The 22,497-nt window shown below is 43.3% G+C and overlaps 1 protein-coding gene across 1 annotated transcript in view; it reads left to right on the forward strand.

Moving 5' to 3' along the window:
- The window catches only part of PAXIP1 (PAX interacting protein 1), a 104,467-nt gene extending 84,811 nt beyond the window's left edge, over nt 1-19,656 (forward strand). Inside the window, exons 14-21 of the mRNA XM_033931635.1 lie at nt 1,213-1,280; nt 2,860-2,962; nt 5,775-5,943; nt 7,591-7,691; nt 11,245-11,379; nt 11,495-11,570; nt 11,674-11,734; nt 19,216-19,656. Coding sequence (XP_033787526.1) covers nt 1,213-1,280; nt 2,860-2,962; nt 5,775-5,943; nt 7,591-7,691; nt 11,245-11,379; nt 11,495-11,570; nt 11,674-11,734; nt 19,216-19,231 — 729 coding nt within the window. The 3' untranslated portion in view covers nt 19,232-19,656. The remainder of the gene's footprint in view (nt 1-1,212; nt 1,281-2,859; nt 2,963-5,774; nt 5,944-7,590; nt 7,692-11,244; nt 11,380-11,494; nt 11,571-11,673; nt 11,735-19,215) is intronic.
- The last annotated feature ends 2,841 nt before the right edge of the window (nt 19,657-22,497 follow it).

A 22,497-nucleotide genomic window follows, 5' to 3' on the forward strand; every position in this document is an offset into this window, starting at 1 on the left:
ATGACTTTTCAAAAGGTGTTGATTGTACTAAATAAAATGTTGCCTTGTGAGGAAGTGGGTGGAAGATACACTGACTTCATTCATATAATAACCCTCACAAGTTTTATGTTCCAGCGCGGATCCTTGTCAAAGTATGCTTAATAGCCCTAAAACAATTGCAAGGCATACAGCAAACATTTACAGCATATGCAAAGAATCATAATCGGATCCCATCAGGATAAAGAGAGGCAAGCTGTAATATGCAACAGAATGATGCTTAGTGAGAATGATTAGGTGAAATAAGTTGGAGGTAATATGAAAAATGTCAAGATTTTCCTAAGCCAGGGTTCCTGCTGATTATCCATTCCCCTTAACTGTATCCATGGCATCCTGTTTAGATTGTAAGCCGGAGAGTTCGTGCAGTCACGTGCATGTGTGGGCGGAAGCTTCTCCTCTGACGCAACTGGAAGATGCGTCAGAGGAGAAGCTTCTGCCCACACACGCAAGCGACTGCACGTACGCTCCGGCAGCTTTCAACAAATCTGCAACCTTAAAACACACCGAGAAGGTAAAGGGAAGAGAGGGAGATAGATAGATTCGGGTAGGTAGGTAGGAAGGAGGGAGGAGGCCGCACGCGATCGGTGACCACGCGCGTTCCCTCCCTTAACTGCGGGGACAAGGCCATTCACCGTTCCACAGGGCGGTGGATGGCCTTGTCGCTGTACCTGCGGTGAGCACCTTTCCCCCCCCCCCCTCCTCCACCGTTTTGGCAGGTTACCCGCGGCTACTCGCGGCTAGCTGCGGGTAACATCCACCGTGTCATTCTCTACCCTCGACCACACATCAGGGTAGTCACCCTACAGTTCAGATTTGCACAGAAAAAAACAACCCAAATAACACCGCATACGTATGTAATTGTCACACCTGTTCTCACACATTTTATTCTTAATAGGATGTTCTTTAAGTTAGTGTTAATGGAAAAAAAAAAAAAAATGTACGCAAATTTAGATTTAAGTTGCATCTTAAAGAAACATCTACTGTGTAAAGAATCAGAAGTCAAGATGGTTGTTTCTTTTTGAAAGGAACTTTTAAGTATCCAGAATAAATGTTGTATCTTTTTGTATGTACACACTTCATGATGTGTGAAAATAGTGCTTTAAAATATCTTCCTGTGGAATCCTACGATGTAGACTTCATACATATAACGCACAACATTTATGGTTTTAACTTCAGGGCATAAGATTACCTCTTAAACAGAAACAGAATGAACCCAGCCTCCAGCCTCCACCTAAACGTGCAAGGTAAGTCATACAAGTTTTTCTAGGTTTCTTCACGTACAAGCAGGTACAGTGGTACTTTGGTTTGCGAGCATAATTCGTTCCAGAAGAATTCTCGTAAACCAAAGCGCTCATGTATCAAAGCGAGTTTCCCCATAGAAAATAAGGGAAACTCAGATGATTCGTTCCACATCCCAAAAAGACTCCCCTCCCCCCGAGGCCAATGGCGCTGCTTGCTCCCATCCCGGGAACCGGCTTCGCACCCCCCGCAGCCCACCCCCAAACACTTACCTCGAGCGTACACCGGCACGCACCAACCTACAGGACATAACGTGTGCCGGTGCCGAAAGAGCCTGCCGCTGATCTATGCTGGGCTGCTGCGTGGCCTTGAGGATCTGAGCGCCCCCTCCACGGGCCCTCCCAAACCTTTACCTCGAGCGGACACCGGCATGCACCAACCCACAGGACATAATGCGTGTCAGTGCCAAAAGAGCCTGCCGCTGATCTATGCTGAGCTGCTGCGGGGCCTTGAGCTTCTGGCTTCCACACATTGTGCCGACGGTTTCAGGGTCCTATCTCTCAGTACGATAGATAGGACCCTGAAACCGTCGGCACAATGTGCGGCAGCAGCAAAGAAAGCAAATAGAATGTTAGGCATGATAAAGAAAGGAATCACGAGTAGATCGGAGAAAGTTATAATGCCGTTTTATAGAGCGATGGTCAGACCACACTTGGAATACTGTGTCCAACTTTGGTCTCCCAACCTAAAGAAGGATATAAAACTGCTGGAGAGGGTGCAGAGATGAGCAAAGAAGCTAATAAAAGGTATGGAGAACTTGGAATACGAGGAACGACTTAAGAGACTGGGATTGTTCTCCCTTGAGAAAAGGAGACTGCGAGGGGATATGATCAAGACTTTTCAAAATACTGAAAGGAATCGACAAAGTATAGCAGGAAAAAAATTATTTACAGTGTCCAATGTGACACGGACATGGACTGAAGCTGAGGGGGGACAAGTCCAGGACAAATATCAGGAAGTTCCCCCCTCACCCCCCCCCCCCCCGGGTTTAAAGCAGGGATGCACTATAGCGTGTTCTGTTCCCCTGCAAAGCGTGTTCTGTTCCATTGAAATGATTCTCGTGGGGCCAGCGAGTGCAGCCACCCCTCCCCATTTTGTTTTGACCTCAAACTTGTGCAGAGATCAGGCGCTTGTGCGGAGATCAGGCGCATGTGCGGATCACATCTGCAGGCAGAGGATGGTCTGCGCATGCGTCTGAATCGCTCTGCAGCAATCCGTGGGGGTCGCTAAGGGGCGTGCGTCCAATCGCTTCATTTGCATGAGGAGCTGTAGTGAATCGGTCTCCCAGCAAGACTCGGCCACGGATCACTCACGATCATCCAGATCAGTGAGCTTTAGTGAATCTAGTCCTTTGTATACCAAATCGATTGATATTCTACTCTACTCTGTATACCAAACAACTGTAATCTTTACTTTCCTATACTATGGGATTAGATTAGCTTAATTTACGATTGCATATTTAGTAATGAGATTTCCCAGTGGCTCAAATTTTATTGGTAAATTATTTCTTTTCTTGTGTTGTAGGATCGAAGACCTACCACCACCTACCAAAAAACTTGCACCAGATTTGACACCTATGGTGTTGTTTACTGGTTTTGAGCCTTCTCAAACCCAACATTATATTAAGGTAATTTAGTGTCTTAAACCATTGTAAAATTAAGAACATTTTCAAGTATTAAACTGTATTTCTCTCAGATTTTAGATACAGTTAAGGTTGGTCAGGAGGAAAATAATTTTCTAAAAAGAAAGTCAGAATATTGCAAAGGGAAAGTGGGTTGGATGAGAAGGTAAAATGGGTGAAAAGAGAAACTGAAGAGGAGAGAGCTTATTTAGGAAGTTGAGGGAGAGTGAGCAAAGGATGAAAGGGACTGGTTAAAAGGATCCTTTGCCCTGTACTTCTGCAAGTAAGAAAATTGAGACACTGCAGAAAGGAGGATTTTAATGCGACAGTAATTTGCATGCTCATTGAATGCCACGGTAACTAGCCATGGCTCTACTGTGAGTCCCTTCCCCCTCAGTACTATTAATCGGGCCCTATGTTGTTAACGCTCTTTCAGGTTACAATCCTTGTTTTATGAAATACATATTTAATATTTAAATTTAATATACTTTGGTTAGTATTTGGTAAAGATTGTAATTTCACCTTCTTTATTGAATTACATTTTCTGCCATGTTTGGCAGTAACAAGTCCAAATTAAGTTGCGTTTGGTAACCGTTGTCTCAAGTGCATGCTTAAAACAGGGAAATAGTTAGCTGTATTGGAATATAGCTTGCCTTGAACTGCTGCTGAAAAGGTGTTAGAGAAATCCAAATAAATAAAAATTAATAAAATATTCTGCAGTCTTTGGATACCTCTTCAAGTGGAATTATCTTGTGTTGCCCTTGTAGAAGGGAAAACATTTAGGCCCCAATGCACAAAGCTCCAGACACTACAGTAAAAAATACTGTGGTGAGAGCGATTTTTCTTTTACTTGCGATGCTCAGCATTATGGCATGCAAATTATATGCTTGCTATTCATGTGGAGCATCACTGGTAAAAGGGGGAAGAACTGTGTCTGGCGCTTGCTCAGTAGAGCAATCGCTAGCACAGCTCTTCCTCCTGCCTGCCTGACAGAAAAAAAAAAAGCATACCCTGCTCTCCCTGCCTGACGGGTCAGCTGATCAGAGCAGGGGAAATACCCGATCAGCTGAACTGGCATGACTCTCCGGACGGCTGCTCCCTCCTGCTGGCAGGCCTTCCCTTCCCGGTGTATCCTGGGATACACCGGGCACAGACCTAAGGCCCTGATTTATTCAGACACCTAAGGCCCCTGTCTTTAGGCACCTGAACCAATCAGAGCTATAGGGCTGTGTCCAGTGCATTCTGGGATGCACTGGGATGGGAAAACCCGCCATTTTGAAGTTTGATCCACCATTTTATGGTTGACACACAGAGATGGTTTTTTTTGTTGTTTGCGGCCTACAGTAGGGGTTCCTAAAGGACAGGTTCTGTAGAACCTCCCTGTGATGATAGAATAGGTGCAGTGAGTGAGATAAGTGTTCATTATCCATTGAATTTATATCATATGAGGACTTATCTATACAACTGTTGTGCTATGGTTTATTTTTGGCTCATCTTTGAAAATATTTTTGAAACTGGAACGTTGTTATATGGGATGCACTGAGAACTTATTTTGTTATATTTTAGATGTGATATTGATTTTGAATTTGATTCACATAAATACACATATTTTACATATATATATATCGCACATTGTGAGAGTCCGATGATGGTGTGCGAGCCCAGATGACTGTCTCCTATTGAGACTACGGGTATACTCATTGTTATTGTGCCCACCACCAAGAGTAGATTACCACTGTGGTTCTGTGAGAATATTTCTGAGGACTCTCGCACACAAAATAGCATTCAGTGTACTGTATCTTTGAGTTCTCCTTCTATCCCTTTCTAGGAATCTTTTCACACATTTTTGACTTTAAAGTACACGCAGTGTTCCATAGCACACATGTCTTTTAGCCAGATTACCAAAGGATGCTACCGGGATCATGTTCAGGTTAGGGGAGGAAAACAACTCATGTACCACATATACTTGCTTGACCACCTGGCTTAAGGCAAGCCTGTGGGAGGCCTGCAGTGAGCATCGGGGGCTGGGTGCCTAGCTGGGCAGGAAGGGAAGGAGGATTGGTTGCAGGGCAAGGATACTTGAGTATAAAACCCCCAGTTTATAGAAGGCAACCTTTTTGTCCCTTTTTGGGGAAGAAAAAAAAGGTTACCTCGGTTTATATTCGAATAGGTTTATATTTGAGTATATATGGTAAATTTGATCTTAATTGTGTGTATAGCACACCATTTTATTCCCGCTTGGCTGCCTACTTAAATAAGAAATTTGGGTAAAAAGGGTGAGTGTACAGTAGCGTAGTAAGGGAAGATGGGGCAGAGGGCACCATCCCACTCCCTGGTACATCTTAAACTCTTCTGTCCTTTAGTGGCAGCGAGCAGGGATTCCTATCTGTTGCTTGTGCCAGCTCAAGCTTTACCTCTGTCAAAACTTCCTGCTCAGAGGGAGGACTCGGGGCTGTTGTGAGTCCCTGCTCGCTGCCACTAAAGAACAGAAGGATTTAAGAGAGATTATGTGGAGGGGGGGCAGTTAAGAGACTCCGCTCCCTATGGCCTATGGGGGGAGAGGAGAGATGCCTGAAGTCTTTCAGCCAGCAGGATTGGGGTATCCTTGCTATCCACATTACTGCTGTGCTGCTGCTGGGTGGTAGCCCTGTTAAGACGGCGCCCGGGGCGCACTCCCCCTCCCTCCCTACTTTGCTACTGTGAGCTTAATTTGCAGCTTAGCCAGCTTTTTGAAAATTGCTGTTTGGAAGTGATGGGCAATTAATTGTCCATTTACATTTGTCTAATCACGTTTTGTTTTTGTTTTTTTAACTTTCAGAAACTATATTTTCTTGGGGGAGAGGTGGCAGAATCTGCACAGAAATGCACACATCTGATTGCCAGCAAGGTGACTCGAACTGTAAAGTTTCTGACATCAATTTCCATAGCAAAGCACATCGTAACACCAGAGTGGTTAGATGAAAGTTTCAAATGCCAGAAGTTTGTAGGTGAGTAAATACCAAGACGGTTAATGTATTACATGCTTGTATATTGTGGGAGTAATTTTATAAAAGGCTTTCAGGTATAGAACCTGTTTTTACATGCAGAAAGGCTTTTCATAAAATTGTATGGCAGTACACTTCTCCCTCCGAATCCACGGTGTCAGTATCCGTGGATTCGGTTATTTGCAATTTTTTTATTTAAACAAACAAACAAAAAAAAGCTAATTCCAGACCTTCCCCACCTCCCTCCCGGCATCTCAGACCTTACCTGGTGGTTTAGTGGGCTTTCGGGGCAGGAGCGATCTTCCTATGCTCCTGCCCCATGCAGATCACTCATAGAAAATGAGTTCTCATCGTAGTCTCGAGAGACTATGGGAACTCACGGCAGCCATTTGCAATGAGTGATCTGCACGGGGCAGGAGCGTAGGAAGATCGCTCCTGCCCCGAAAGTCCGCTAGACCATCAGGTAAGGTCTGGGATGCCAGGAGGGAGGCGGGAAGGTCCGGAATGAGGCAGGGGTGGGTCAGAGCCAGCCAAAAACTTATTCGTGATTTTTCACACTTTGCGGTCCGGCTCTGCACCCTACCCCTGCGAATACCGAGAGAGAAGTGTATGCACGTGTATAATTATATCGTTTTGATGGAGCAGAGGTGAAATTGTGGTATATACATGTATTTTATAAAACACACAAGTAAAGGCAGAGAGTATACCTAGCCTTTGGGTAGTTGACGTACCAGAGCAAACATTTGCCTTGGGATCCGATGAATTAGCACATTTGAGAGAGTCCCCCACTTCTCCTAAAGATTTGGACCATTCTTTTTCTTAGCACCTAGTCAGTGTAATCAACTTTCGCATACTATTTGTACTGAAATTAATCATAAAGCGTTCAAAGGTTATTAAAAACATACTTTTTTTCTTTTTTTAAATTCATTTATCAAATCATTAAAAGTTACAAACACTCATTACAGAAATATCCAAACCATTTCCAAAAGAAAAATTTCAATAAAAAGAAAAAAAATAAAATAAAATTCACTCTGCCGCATTACTGATGATTATAAACATTATATAAACATAAATCGTATATTTGAATGAGTCAGCTAGTCAGGTATTTGGAGAAAAGATAGGTTTTTAGCTGTTTTCTAATATGTCTGTAAGAAAGTTGTGAGCAACAATGATCAAAATTATTTTTCATGAGAAGCTGCCTGAGATGCTAAAGAGTGATTTAGGAATTTCTTGCTTTTACAACCTTTTACAGAAGGGAAATTGAACGGAGCATGAGTTTTTCTACTGCATTTGTGCATTGTTGGTGATAACGTTGAAACCCTCAGCTCAACGTGCAGCGGCAGCTAAGAAAGCAAATAATTCCTAGCATTTTATCAGGAAAAGAATGGAAAACAGAGAAGAGAATGTTGTAATGACTTTGTTTCGCTCTATGATGCGGCCACAACTTGAATACTGCAATGCAATTCCGGCTGCCGCATCTCAAAACAGATATAGCGAAGTTAGAAAAGGTACAGAGAAGGGTGTCGGAAATGATACTTCCCCAACATGTTAGGTAGAAATGGTATCAGCCTCAAATACAATGTGTTATTAATTCCCATTTTTTCAGTTGGTTATTTCTTAAGTAATGTGATGTAATTTAATCCACTGTAGATGAACAGAACTTTGTTTTACGTGATGCAGAAGCTGAGGTGCTCTTCTGTTTCAGTCTAGAAGAGTCTCTGAAAAAAGCTCATGTGGCACCTCTGTTTAAGGTATGTTATTTAATCCCATTTTAAAATGACTCGGTATTTGCTGCTGTTCACTCTGAATTGGGGACTATCCATTAGAAACAGTTTTCCATTGATTTGATTAATGCTTAATTCAAAACTTGCCACTTTTAGCATGTATTGCCGACTCTTCAAAATTGATCAAGCCAATCAATCTATTCAGTGGCAGATATCCAATGAAGGGCCTTCAGAGCATCGGTTTTACAACTCATAAGAACATAAGAAGTTGCCTCCGCTGAGGCAGACCAGAGGTCCATCTTGCCCAGCGGTCCGCTCCCACGGCGGCCCATCAGGCCTATTGCCTGAACAGTGGTCCCTGACTAATTTTATAACTTACCTCTAATCCTGTCCCTATAATCTACCTCTATTCTTATCTGTACCCCTCAATCCCTTTGTCCTCCAAGTACCTATCCAAAGCTTCTTTGAAGCCCTGTAGCGTGCTCCTGCTTATCACATCCTCCAGTATCCATCCAGTTCCATGTATCCACCACCCTCTGTGTGAAAAAGAACTTCCTGGCGTTAGTTCTAAACCTCTCCCCTTTCAATTTCTCTGAGTGCCCCCTTGTACTTGTGGTTCAGCATGATTTGAAAAATCTGTCCCTGTCTACTTTTTCAAAAGATAAGGGAGTTGCAATAATAGACTCGGAGGCTTATATTCTACCTAAGCTGCCCCAGGGAAGAAGGACAATCCCTGGGGCAACCTAGGTAGAATATAAGCCTCCGAGTCCATTGTTATTTCATGTCTTTCTAGCGCATAATCTTCTTTCTACCACACAGGCATACCCAGCCAGCACAGTTGGAGTTGGTGTCTTAACTATTGTAAATGATTTACACTACATAGGATCAATTAATCCAGGAAGAGTTCCTGGTTAAATTGGTTCTTTTGATAGGAAATGAGACGACTAACCCATATAGAGATGGCTTTTATTGTATGAAAATATATAAAAAGATTCATCAATAAGTCCATACTGTAGGAAACAATTTTATAAATAATCAAATGGGAACATAATAGAGGTGTAGCTCATGTGCTGTAATAAGATATTAGAATTTAAATACACACAAACTTTGAGTGCATGTTGTGTAAAAGAAAAAAAAATGAATAAAAACTCTGTTTAGCTGAAGTATTGTGACAAATTCATGTTATATGTAGCAAGTTATTTTTACCTAAAATATATGAAGACAGATAAAGACTAGTGTGGTGCATTTAGTCTGCCCATAAATGTATTTATTTATTCAATTTTCTATACTATTCTCCCAAGAGAGCTCAGAACAGTTTACGTGAATTTATTCAGGTACTCAAGCATTTTTCCCTGCCTGTTCTGGTAGACTGACAATCTATCTAATGTACCTGGGGCAATGGGGGGATTAAGTGACTTGTCCAAGGTCACAAGGAGCAGCATGGGTACTGAGGCTGTAGCTTTAACCACTGCGTCACACTCTCCCTCCCAACCGCTGATGCAAAGTCCTATTTTGGTCTCGGATGGACCACGGCAGAGGAAAAGTGCAGCGGAGGCCACAGGCAGCCTGTTAGAATCGCTGCGGCACTGGTGATCATCTACAGACCATAATTACCAGGAAGACCAGGGGGACGCCGGACGAGGGTAGAGACAAGAAACATGCCAGCACACAGGATACCCCTGGAGTAACTCTTTTTTGAAGTAGATGGACGGGTGAGGGGATCCAAAGAGAGGGGGTAGGCAGGAGGGGGGGGGTGTGAAGGGGAAGAAATAATGGGCCTGGAAACGAAGAGACGGAAAGAGATGATGGATAATGAGAAGGAGGGAGAGAAAAGAAAGGGAGAGAAGTTGGACCCAAGAGGTGATATGGAGGGAGGGGGGATAGAGATTCTAGATAGGAGGGCAGTTGGGAAGAGAAAGAGAATGATGAACCCTAGGGCGGTGGGGAAAGAGGTAAAGATATACTGGATGAAAGGTAGCTGAGAAGAGAATAAGAGATGGTGGATCTGGGGAGGGAAGGAGAGATGCTGGGTGAGAGGACAGTCTGAAAGAAAGAGAAAAATATGAAGCTGGAGATGAGTGGGAGGGAGAAAATGTTGAATTTGGGGGTGGAAGGGAGGAATAGATGCTGAACAACGGGATGGAGTGCAGAAACGAGAGATAAATTCTGGAAATAGGGAGAGGAGAAAAGGGGGTAGTAAGATGGAGGGAGAGGAGAAAAAGTGATAGCAAGATAGGAGAGGAGAAAAAGGGATAGCAAGATAGAGGAGGAGGAGAAAAAGGGATAGCAAGATAGAAATAGAGGAGAAAAAGGGATAGCAAGATGGAGGGAGAGGAGAAAAAGGAGTAGAAAGATGATGAGGAAGAGGAAAATAGTGAGTACAGAGGTAGAAATGTGGTCATGGGGATTAGATGGAAGAAAATAGGAGGCTGTGAGAGATGAGAAATGTGAGAAGTAGGAACTGAGAAGAGATGGAAAATTGATAGGTAACTGAAAATGAAAAAGGAGAAAGGTATGAGAGAGGATGAAATTTGGATGGACAGACAGAAAAAAAAGGGAAGGAAATAACTGAAAGGGAAGAATCAATATCTTAGAGAGTTGTAGTGAGGGAATGGAACAAGAGAGAAGAAAAACAAAAAGTTGTCAAGAAAAGTGTGGAATAACTTGCAAGTTTCATGGCTCCACGTCATTCTCTTCTTGGTTGGGCTGAGAACTTTTCAGTGGCCCCTTGTACACATGAATATGACATGTTAGTTGTCATTTAGGATGACTGTTCCAGAAATGTCAATGAATTTTTACTATAAGTTATGGTAGTGTGCTATAATTAGAACTTTAAATTTGCCATGCTAGGCTTCTCCACTTTGAACTCAGTAGGTAAAAACAGAATATGTGTCAAAATTTTTGTGGTAAGCCAAACTTTTTGTGGTAAATAGGAGTTTAACGCAGTATTTTAGAATGTACTTAGATGGATAGTTAATTACTCTGAGTTTGTAAACAGTACCACATGCATATCCTAAAATTTATAAGAACAAATGTGACTCTCCCTGTACACTTCTCCCTCTGGATTCGTGGGGGATAAGGGCAGAGCCGGACCGCGAATGGTGAAATACCGCAAATATCTTCTGGTCCGGCTCTGACCCACCCCCGCCTCCCTCCTGCCTACCCCAGGCATCCTGGCCTTACCTGGTGGTCTAGCGGGCTTTCGGGGCAGGAGCAATCTTCCCACGCTCCTGCCCCGTGCAGATCGCCAATAGGAAATAGCTGCCGTGAGTTCCTGTAGTCTCTCGAGACTACGACGGGAACTCCCCACAGCCATTTCCTATTGGCGATCTACACAGGGCAGGAGTGTAGGAAGATCGCTCCTGCCCCGAAAGCCCGCTAGACCACCAGGTAAGGCTGGGATGCCGGGGGGAAGGCTAAACTTTGGGGGGGGGGTTCTTTGTTTCCCCCTCCCCCCAAAATCGTGAATATGTGAAATATGTGAAATCGCGATTGCTGAAACCACGAATGGGGAGGGGGAAGTGTATATGTATAAATTACATACAGCTATATGTATAATCTATCTTTCTTTTCTTGTCAGGGAAAGTATTTTTATATCACACCTGGAATTTGCCCTAGTCTTTCAACTATGAAAGCTATTGTGGAATGTGCTGGTGGAAAGATTTTGTTGAAGCAGCCGTCTTTCCGTAAACTTATGGAGCACAAGCAAAACAAAGTATGCCCAATTGTATTTGATTATTTTTATAACAAAAGACACAATTTCAAGCTTGTTTAGTATGGGATCATATTTTAATAATGGTCTTCCTTTTTTTTTTTTTTTAATTCTTTAGAGTCTGTCTGAAATAATCTTGATTTCTTGTGAAAATGATTTCCATTTATGCCGAGAATATTTTGCCAGAGCTATAGGTAGGTGCACTGTGCCATTATCACTTTTGTTCAAAATTCTTCATGTTTCCTTATGTGTCTTTGTGACCATTTGAATGACCATTTGCTAATTTTCTGCTTTTAGATGTCCATAATGCAGAGTTTGTTCTGACTGGAGTTCTCACCCAGACACTGGACTATGAATCATATCCTTTATATACAGACACTAAGGGCTCCTTTTACTAAGGTGCGCTAGCGTTTTTAGCACACGCAGGAAATTACTGCGCGCTACGCGTCTAGAACTAACGCCAACTCAATGCTGGCGGTGAGGTCTAGCACGCGCGGCAATGTAGCGCACGCTATTCCGTGCATAAAAGCCCTAACACGGCTTAGTAAAAGGAACCCTAAGAAAGATATTAATAAATATTACAAATTATATGGTTCTGTATTCAAGACGTGTTACAGGTAACTTGAGAACTAGTGGGTTGTACGTTATGAACAGAGGAATACATTTAATTGCAATGGTGCAATGAGATCATTTAACTGTTAGGTTAAGCAGGATGAAATCTGTTAAATCTGATGGCATGAATACAAGCTCCAGTTGCTCAGAGACCAAGAGATTTTCCTGAGGATTTTCAGAAGTTTTCACATGCATGACTGCCTCCATTTTCCTTGGGTTCATTTTTTAGTGCTACCTTGAAATTTTTAAAAAATATTAGACTTTATATCTGCATCCCACTGCCTCTACTAATCCAACATTACTAAAAATAAATAAAATAATAGAATATTTTAAATTTAGTCTTAAACTTCCTTCCATCCTTTTGCATTGCCTTCAGGATTTAATATGTAAACATGCAGGTCAAAAATGTCTACCATGGGGTACACACACAGTTTGCCACTGTTGCTTGAGTTCCAAAAGTGGAACTCGGACAAGAATGTAGATGGAAGATATATTTTTCTATTTTGAGGGGCTACTGATGTTGTTATGAGGTGGGTACTATACATTAAAGGCAATGCAGTATGATGCTACTGAACTAAGAGACTTGTATAATTTCTTACATTGTAAAAATGTTAATAACCCAAATCATAAGTTATCACATGCTAGGGGATAGCACCCAAGAAAAAGATCTGGATGTCATTGTAGACAGTACTATGAAACCATCCGCACAATGTGCGGTGACAGCCAAGAAGCAAACAAGATGCTAGGAATTATTTAAAAAGGAATGGTTAACAGGACTAAGGGCTCCTTTTACGAAGGTGCGCTAAGCATTTTAATGCACGCACCGGATTAGTGCGCGCTAGCTGAAAATCTACCGCCTGCTCAAAAGGAGGCGGTAGCGGCTAGCGCGCACGGCAATTTAGTGCGCACTATTCCGCGCATTAAGGCCCTAGCGCAGCTTTGTAAAAGGAGCCCTAAGAATGTTATAATACCTCTGCATCGCTCCTTATCTCAAGAAAGATATAGCGGAACTAGAAAAGGTTCAAAGAAGAGCAACCAAAATGATAAAGGCGATGGAACTCCTCTCGTATGAGGAAAGACTAAAAAGGTTAGGGTTCTTCAGCTTGGAAAAGAGACGGCTGAGGGGAGATATGATTGAAGTCTACAAAATCCTGAGTGGTGTAGAATGGGTACAAGTGGATCGATTTTTTTTTTTTTTATTCCATCAAAAATTACAATAACTAGGGGACACTTGATGAAGTTACAGGGAAATGCTATTAAAACCAATAGGAAGAAATATTTTTTCACTCTAAGAATAATTAAGCTCTGGAACATGTTGCCAGAGGTTGTGGTAAAGGCGGTTAGCATAGCTGGTTTTAAGTAAGATTTGGACAATTTCCTGGAGGAAAAGTCCATAGTCCGTTATTGAGACAGACATGGGGGAAGCCACTGCTTGCCCTGGCTCGGTAGCTTGGAAAGTTGCTACTATTTGGGTTTTTGCGGGTCCTGTTAAAGAGTTATTCAATAAATCTTTAGATATGGGAGAGATTCCTCGGGACTGGAGAAGAGCGAATGTGGTCCCTCTTCACAAAAGTGATTGCAGAGATTAAGGGGGGAACTAAAGGCCAGTAAGCCTCACTTTGGTTATTGGAAAAACAATGGAAACGTTGCTGAAGGTAAGGATAGTGAAATTAGTGAAACTAATGGATTACAAGATCCGAGGCAACATGGGTTTACTAAAGGTAAATCATGCCAAATGAATCTGATTGAATTATTTGACTGGGTGACCAGAAAACTGGATCAAGGACTTACGCTAGATGTAATTTACTTAGATTTCAGCGATTGCTTCCTGGAACAACTTGTCAAGGAAAATACGAGAGGAAATGCAATTCTGGACTTAATTCTAAATGGACTACGAGGACCGGTGCAAGGAGTAGAAGTAGAAGGGACGCAGGAAAGCAGTGATCACAATATGATCCGCTTCAACCTGGACACAGGGGCAAAACATCGATCCAGAACAACGGCCACGGCACTGAACTTCCGAAAAGGAAATTACAAAGGGATGAGATTCATGGAGGGGAAGAAGATTTAGAAGAGGGTAAGCACTATAAAAACGCTAGAGCAAGTATGGTCCCTTTTTAAGGACAGAGTCACCAAGGCGCAAAATCTATATATACCGCATATCAACAAGGGATCCAAGAGGAAAAAGAACAAGGAACCGACGTGGCTCACTGTAGCGGTGAATGATGCAATCAGAGACAAGAAGACTTCGTTTAAGGAATGGAAAAGGTCAATAACGGACAAAAACTGGAAAAAGCACAAACAACATCAAAGCAGGTGCCATAAGGCAGTAAGAGGGGCCAAAAGAGACTAAGAGGAAAAAATAGCCAAGGAGGCAAAAAACTTCAAGCCATTCTTTCAATATATTAAGGGGGAAGGAAGGAAGTGGTAGGGCCGTTGGATGACCTTGGAATAAAGGGAGTGCTAAAGGAGGACAAAGCCATCGCCGACAAACTGAACACAGCATATCAGAAGCTGATAGGCTATATGCAGGAAATGAAGACGGGAAACTGATAGGGTTGACGGTCAGTCTAGAAGAGGTATGCAGGCAGATTGTTAGGCTTAAAAATGATAAATCCCCGGGACTGGATGGCATCCATCCGAGGGTAATCAAGGAACTGAAAGGGGTCTGAGATCTCCTCAGAGAACCACTGCGGTCTATTGTTTCTACGCCGTTTACTTACTGATTTGACGTAGTGGTTGGTTGCTTCGTGTAAGGTTGATTTCGGAGTTGACCACATTACTTCTACATTATCTGTTTCGGCATGGTTTTGCAGTGGCCGATGGACGAAATCTCCCATGCTTTCGAAGTTTGTGCCCTTAAAGTTGAACTGCTTCAATTAATAGCCAATCTGTCGATCAAATCAGGAAGGATTCCGGAAGACTGGAAAGTGGCAAATGTTACGCCGATCTTCAATAAAGGTTCAAGGGGAGATCTGGGAAACTACAGACTGGTGAGTCTGACCTCGGTACCAGGAAAGATGGTAGAGGCGCTGATAAAAGACCGCATCATTGATCACCTTGCCAGACACGATCTGATGAGGAGCAGCCAGCACGGCTTCAGCAAAGGAAGATCTTGCTTGACGAACTTGCTGCACTTTTTTGAGGGAGTAAACAGGCAGATAGACAAGGGTGACCCGGTCAACATTGTATATCTGGATTTTTAGAAGGCGTTCGACAAAGTTTTGAATGAACAACTACTTCGAAAAATTGCGAGCCATGGAATTGAGGGTGAAATACTCACGTGGATTAAAAACTGGCTGGAGCATAGGAAACAGAGTGGAGGTAAATGGACAATACTTGGACTGGAAAAGCATCACAAGTGAAATGCCGCAGGGTTCGGTGCTTAGACCCATGCTCTTCAACATATTTATAAACGACCTGGAAATTGGTACGACAAGTGAGGTGATTAAATTTGCAGACGATACGAAGTTATTCAGAGTAATGAAGACGCAGGAGGATTGTGAAGACCTGCAATGTGACATAAACATGTTCGAACATAAGAACATAAGCAATGCCTCCACTGGGTCAGACCTGAGGTCCATCGTGCCCAGCAGTCCGCTCACACGGCGGCCCAACAGGTTCAGGACCTGTGCAGTAATCCTCTATCTATACCCCTCTATCCCCTTTTCCAACAGAAAATTGTCCAATCCTTTCTTGAACCCCAGTACTGTACTCTGCACTATTACGCCCTCTGGAAGCGCATTCCAGGTGTCCACCACACGTGGACACCTGGAATGAAGAAAAACTTCCTAGCATTCGTTTTGAATCTGTCCCCTTTCAACTTTTCTGAATGCCCTCTTGTTCTTTTATTTCCGAAAGTTTGAAGAATCTGTCCTTCTCTACTCTCTCTATGCCCTTCATGATCTTGTAAGTCTCTATCATATCCCCTCTAAGTCTCCTCTTCTCCAAGGAAAAGAGACCCAGTTTCTCCAATCTCTCAGCGTATGAAAGATTTTCCATACCTTTTATCAAATGTGTCGCTCTCCTCTGAACCCTCTCGAGTATTGCCATATCCTTCTTAAAGTTCGGCGACCAATATTGGTCGCAGTACTCCAGATGCAGACGCACCATCGCCCGATACAATGGCAGGATAATTTCTTTCGTTCTGGTTGTAATACCCTTCTTGATTATACCTAGCATTCTATTTGCTCTCTTAGCGGCCGCTGCGCACTGTACCGTCGGCTTCATTGTCATGTCCACCATTACCCCCAAGTCCCTTTCTTGGGTACTCTCATTCAATAACATCCCTCCCATCATATAGCTGTTCCTCAGGTTTCTGCTTCCCACATATAGTACTTTACATTTCTCAACGTTGAACTTCATCTGTCATTTTGTTGCCCATTCCCCCAGTTTGTTCAAGTCCCTTTGTAATTCTTCGCAGTCCTCTTTAGTCCGAGCTCTACTAAATAGTTTGGTGTCGTCCGCGAATTTTATTATCTCGCACTTTGTCCCTGTTTCTAGATCATTTATAAATATATTAAATAGCAGTGGTCCGAGCACCGAGCCCTGCAGAACACCACTCGTGACCCTCCTCCAGTCTGAGTAGTGGCCCTTCACTCCTACCCTCTGTTTCCTACCCGCCAACCAATTCCTGATCCATCTATGTACGTCTCTTTCCACCCCATGGTTCTTCAGTTTCCGAAGTAGGCTTTCATGGGGTACCTTGTCAAAGGCCTTTTGGAAATCTAGATATATGATGTCTATGAGGTCTCCTCTGTCCATCCGTCTGTTAACTCCTTTGAAGAAGTGCAATAAGTTCGTTAGGCACGATCTCCCCTTGCAGAATCCATGTTGGCTGGTTATCAGAAGTTTGTTTCTTTCAAAATGTTCATCGAGAAATGGGCTGCGACATGGCAAATGAGGTTTAACATGGATAAGTGTAAGGTGATGCATGTTGGTAAGAAAAATCTTATACACTAATACAGGCTGTCTGGTGCAGTACTTGGAGAGACCCCCCAGGAAAGAGACCTCAGAGTACTGGTCGACGAGTCAATGAAGCTGTCTGCGCAATGTGCAGCGGCGGCAAAAAGGGCGAACAGAATGGTAGGAATGATTAAGAAGGGGATCACGAATAGATCGGAGAAGGTTATTATGTTGCTGTACTGGGCCATGGTACGCCCTCACCTGGAATAATGCATCCAGCACTGGTCGCCATACATGAAGAAGGATACAGTACTACTCGAAAGGGTCCAGAGAAGAGTGACTGAAATGGTTAAGGGGCTGAAGGAGTTGCCGTACAGTGAGAGATTAGAGAAACTGGGCCTCTTCTCCCTTGAAAAGAGGAGACTGAGAGGGGACATGATCGCAACATTCAAGATAATGAAGGGAATAGACTTAGTAGATAAAGGCAGGTTGTTCACCCTCTCCAATGTAGACAGAACGAGAGGGCACTCTCTAAAGTTAAAAGGGGATAGATTCCGTATAAACGTAAGGAAGTTCTTTTTCACCCAGAGAGTGGTAAAAAAGTGAAGGCTCTTTCGGAGGCTTTTATAGGGGAAAACACCCTCCAGGGATTCAAGACAAAGTTAGACAAGTTCCTGCTGAACCAAAACGTACGCAGGTAAGGCTAGTCTCAGTTAGGGCACTGGTCTTTGACCTAAGGGCCGCCATGTGAGCGGACTGCTGGGTGTGATGGACCACTGACTGACCCAGCAGCGGCAATTCTTATGTTCTTAAAGCCTTTGGCATGGTGCCTTATAGAAGACTCTTGAATAAACTCCATGGGCTGAAGTTAGGGCCAAAAGTGGTGAACTGGATTAGACATGAATGCAATACTCAAGGTGAAGATGCACCTCGGAGCAATACAGAAGCATTATAATGTTCTTGAGCTTATTTACCATCCCTTTCTTAACTATTCCTGGGTAATATAGAAATAAAACAAAAACATAAAGAAAATAAAGTGGTATATTTTTTATTGGATTGGATTTATTGCACTTGATATACCACTAATACCAGTGTATTCAGCGGTTTATAAAAGTAAATTAAAAGAAAACACAGTTAGATGTTGAAGGGGAAATCCCTGAGAACTATGCATGAGTACTCAATTTATGAGAGAAAATTTCATCTCTTCTAACCTGATATATCCGAGATCACAGAAAACTGTTAAACCAGCAGAGGACCCCCAGAACGTATAAAAGCATTTATAGATATGAAGAGGCTGGTAACTTGAAGTGTCTAATGTTACAGAACAGTTTAATATGATAGCGAGATATCCTGTTGATAATAATAATAATAACTTTATTTCTTCTATACCGCTATAATCTTACGACTTCTAGGCGGTTCACAGTGAAGAGAGCTGGACAGTCGGCGAATTACAGAATACAATTAGCAAAATACAATATGATACAATACAGTTAGTACAGTACACGTATTTCTCAAGTTATCAGCATGGAGTTAATCGTTTAGAACTGGTAACTGATTAGGAGATAAATCTGTTGAATAGTGCTGTCTTAATTTCTTTCGGAAATGCGACGTAGGTCAGCCTAGCTCTGATGATGTAGTTGCCTAGCCAGGTCTGCTATTTTGCCTAGTTTGAGACTTCAAAGTCCTGTCCATAAAGGACCTGTATTTGCAATCTGTGATCCTTGGGTAGGCAAAAAGATTGGAGTTTCTGGTTGTCCTACTGGGAATGTGTAGCTCGAAATGTGGTAAGAGATAGGTAGGGGCCATTCCCCACACCAGTTTCAATGCTGGCGTTAGCATCTAGCACACGCTGCAATTCAGTGCACGCTAAAACCGCTATCGCAGCTTAGTAAAAGGAGCCCACTGCATTTGTATCACACTGCAAGTGTGCACTTTTCACCTTTACTGATCTAGCATTTTGTATGTTTCAATTGAAATCTAACATTGGGGTTGTATTTGTTTTATAGTATTTGTTCTATAGGATCACATGAAAATATTCTAAGGTCTAAGTGCACTGCCATGTTAGTATGTGCTAATGCCATTAATGTGCTTAATTTGTAAACGGGTCTGGCTTCATAAAGTGAATTCTGCAATAATGCATACTAATGTGTCTTAGTGCATGTTAATGTGGTAAATGCCATTTAGGAAATCTAGCCCTAAGCGTGTTATTTTTTATCAAATCAATCGCTGTATAATATGCATAATATTTTTAGTAGAAACAAAGACTTTCACAAAACAATATTATAATATATGACAATATTCAGTTTTCCTTAATAAGCTCACATATAAGTTCACATGATTGAAAGTGCCTTATGCTTTGGGGCCCAAGGGGTGTTGATTGTGGGCATTGAGCCAGATAAAGCAAGCCACATTTCCTGCTGATATTCTTCTCCTCCAGCTATGTTCTTTGGCTGATAAGCAAGATGAGGCAGGAAAGCGAAAATAAACTGCATCTTTTTAGGATGTGTAATTTTGTTATATGGAAACATAAATTATGTTTTGTACTATAATGTGATTTTAAAATAGTTCTCATTAGGTTTGATTGATTTTTGCTGGTTTAAAGTGTAAAATAACTATGGTACTTAAAACAAAAATAAATTTGTGTTTAAAGGGCTACTATCTTATAAATTATGTATGTTGAAAATGTTTTGTACTATGATTTTCTATACTTAATTTTCTTAATATTTTGCCCAAGTTTTAAATAAATGTACTTTTTGAAACATGTATAAAGATTTGGTTTTTTTAAAAATAACTAAAATAATTCTTTAACTTTTGAGTAATCTACCTGACAGATGTTTGGTTGTAGCTCTACAGCATTACACCATGCGTATCATTATATTCAGCTCTTGATTTAACGCACAAATTGCCAGTGGCTACGTATACATTATAACAGTGCTGACATTAGTTATTCGATGGTCACAACTGAGATTTCAGAATTCAGAAGCAGCAGAATTCCAAGACAGAACAATAATTTACAGTAGAATCTCGATTATCTGATGTGATCGGGTGACAGGTTGTCTTATAGTCAAAAAGTTAGATAATGCAGACACTGCATCCAGCCACGCAGCATAGCTTAATCATGTCTGTCTGTCCATCCACCCACCCAAACAGCAGTTGCCTCCCTAGTATTGCCCCCCCCCCCTAATAAGTGCTTCCTTAGCCACCTGGCCAAAGTAGGCATCTTCCTACCTCACCCCTCCCCGGCATCTACTTTTATAAGCTCCGGTGGTTCAGTGGATAAGTTCAGGGCAGGAACGTTCCCTTTCGTGCCTGTGGTGATAGTACTATCGAGTTCATGGCCATTATTTCAAAAACTAGTCTTTAAGCCCATTACATTAACGGGTGCTAGAATAGATGTGTGTGTGTGTCTTTCTCTCTCCTTGGCCGCTTTCTGTCTGTCTGTCTTTCTTTCTGTCTCTCTCTTTCCTCGGCTGTCCACCACCACCCCTTGCTTTCTTCCCCTGTCCAGCAGAAGTCCTTCTCCCTTCCTTTTACCTCCCCTGTGTCCAGCAGCACCCCTTCCCTGCTCCCCCTGTCCAGCAGCAGCCCTTCTCCCTTCGTTTTACCTCCCACCCTGTCCAGCAGCATCTCTTCCCTGCTCCCCCCTGTCCAGCAGCACTCCTTGCCTGCTCCCCCTGTCTCTCTTCCCTGCTCCCCCTGTCCAGCAGCAGCCCTTCTCCCTTCGTTTTACCTCCCCCCCGTCCAGCAGCACCTCTTCCCTGCTCCCCCTGTCCAGCAGCACTCCTTACCTGCTCCCCCTGCAGCCGGATTCCTGGTGTCTTTGAATCGCTGATGCTCTTCTTCAAAGCAGCCTGCTGAGGATCACGGCCGGCTGTAGCGAACCTTGCAGGCCGCTCTGCACCTCAGTAACACGTTCCCTCTGAAGCGATCTCGTATGTCAGAGGGAATGTGTTACCGAGGTAGAGTGGCCTGCGAGATTCCCTACAGACGGCCGCCATCCTTAGCAGGCTGCTTTGAAGAGGTGCAGCGCTGTCGGCAGCGGTTGGTGAGTGAGGGCGGGAGGGGAGAGTCGCTGGCGTGTTCCCTGCCTCCATATTCCAAAATGGAATTCAGCACAGAGGGACACAACACGGCGACAGCTATCACAAAATCCTAAGTGTACATGCGCGCTTAGGGTTTTGTTATAGAGGATGGGGCCCACATGAGCAGGAGTGTTTCCGTTGCTGTGTGGAAAGGAATGTGGAGGGAGAGAAAGGGGGCAGATGCTGATGGAATTGGTGTGCAGGGAAAGGGGGGAAACAAGGGGGAAGGATACTGGATGAATATAGGTTGGAGGGAAAGAAAGGGGGCAGATGCTGATGGAATTGGGTTGGAGGGAAAGAAAGACAGATGCTGATGGAATTGGTGTGCAGGGAAAGGGGGAAAACAAGGGGGAAGGATACTGGTTGGATTTAGGTTGGAGGGAAAGAAAGGGGGCAGATGCTGATGGAAGTGGGGGTAAGAGAGAGGAGAGAGTGAAATGCCAGATTATGGGGGTGAAGGTGTGGGAGAGGGAAGGGAAGAAGAGGAGAGAGATGCCAGATCATTGGAGGAGAGAATGGAAGAAGATGGATGCCAGACCAATGGGGGTGAAGGGAAAATGGAAGGGAGAGGCATACAGTTTCTAGAAGTGTCATAAAAGGACAGAAGATGAAAGGAAGAGAGTGACAAGAAGAGGCGAGCAGAAACCAGAGAAGACAAAGATAGAAAAAAAAAAATTCTATTTATTTATTTTTTTGCTTTAGGGGACATGCATTACTGTTTATGTGGTGTTGCATTGTATGCAGAGTCCACCTTCTTGATGGTTCAATTTAACCTTTGTCTACATATTTCTATTTTATCCCCCCTTTTACAAAACTCTAGAGTGTTTTTTTAGCGCTGGGAGGGAGTTTGGGGCGTTTTGATGGGGGGGGTCCGGCAGGAGGGGTTGGGTACCCTCCTGCCGGTGATCTTTGGGGGGACGGGGAGGTTTAAGCACCTACCTGCCGGCGATCATGGGTTCTGTGGGCAGGAGTGGTTGGGCACCCTCCTGCCGCGATCGTCGGGGGAGAGGGGAGACTGGCAGCTGTAGCCGCGGTCACTATACTAATCACGGCAGGGAGATCCCTTGCCGTGATTAAGTATCGCGGCCGCGTCTTCTTACCATGTAGGTCAGCATTTTGTTGGCCTACATAGTAAGAGTCTCCCGTTCTACTAGGGAGACGCTTAGGTCCGCCTAGGTTTGCCTAAAGCTACCGCCTAGCCTTAGGCAGACTTGCGGGCCTCCCTAGGCTACTGGAAGCACCTTCAATATAGGCGATCTGCCTGGGGAGCTTTTTTTTTTTAACGTGCTTCCCGATTGGCTGATTAGACAGCTGTAGGACGCCTACAGCTGCCTACAATTGGGACACACTTTGCAGAATTGGGGCCTAATTGTCCGATATTCAGACCGCAGGAGATAGCCAATCTGGTGGCCAGTATTGAATTTCCAGTTTATATTTGGCAGGCGAGACATAGCTGGCTAAGCCCTACCTGCCAAAGAAAGACCTGGTGTTTAGACGAGTGTCTGTGGCCACTGAACTTAGC

This window comes from Geotrypetes seraphini, chromosome 2, assembly GCF_902459505.1.
Source record: "Geotrypetes seraphini chromosome 2, aGeoSer1.1, whole genome shotgun sequence".
NCBI lineage: Eukaryota > Metazoa > Chordata > Amphibia > Gymnophiona > Dermophiidae > Geotrypetes > Geotrypetes seraphini.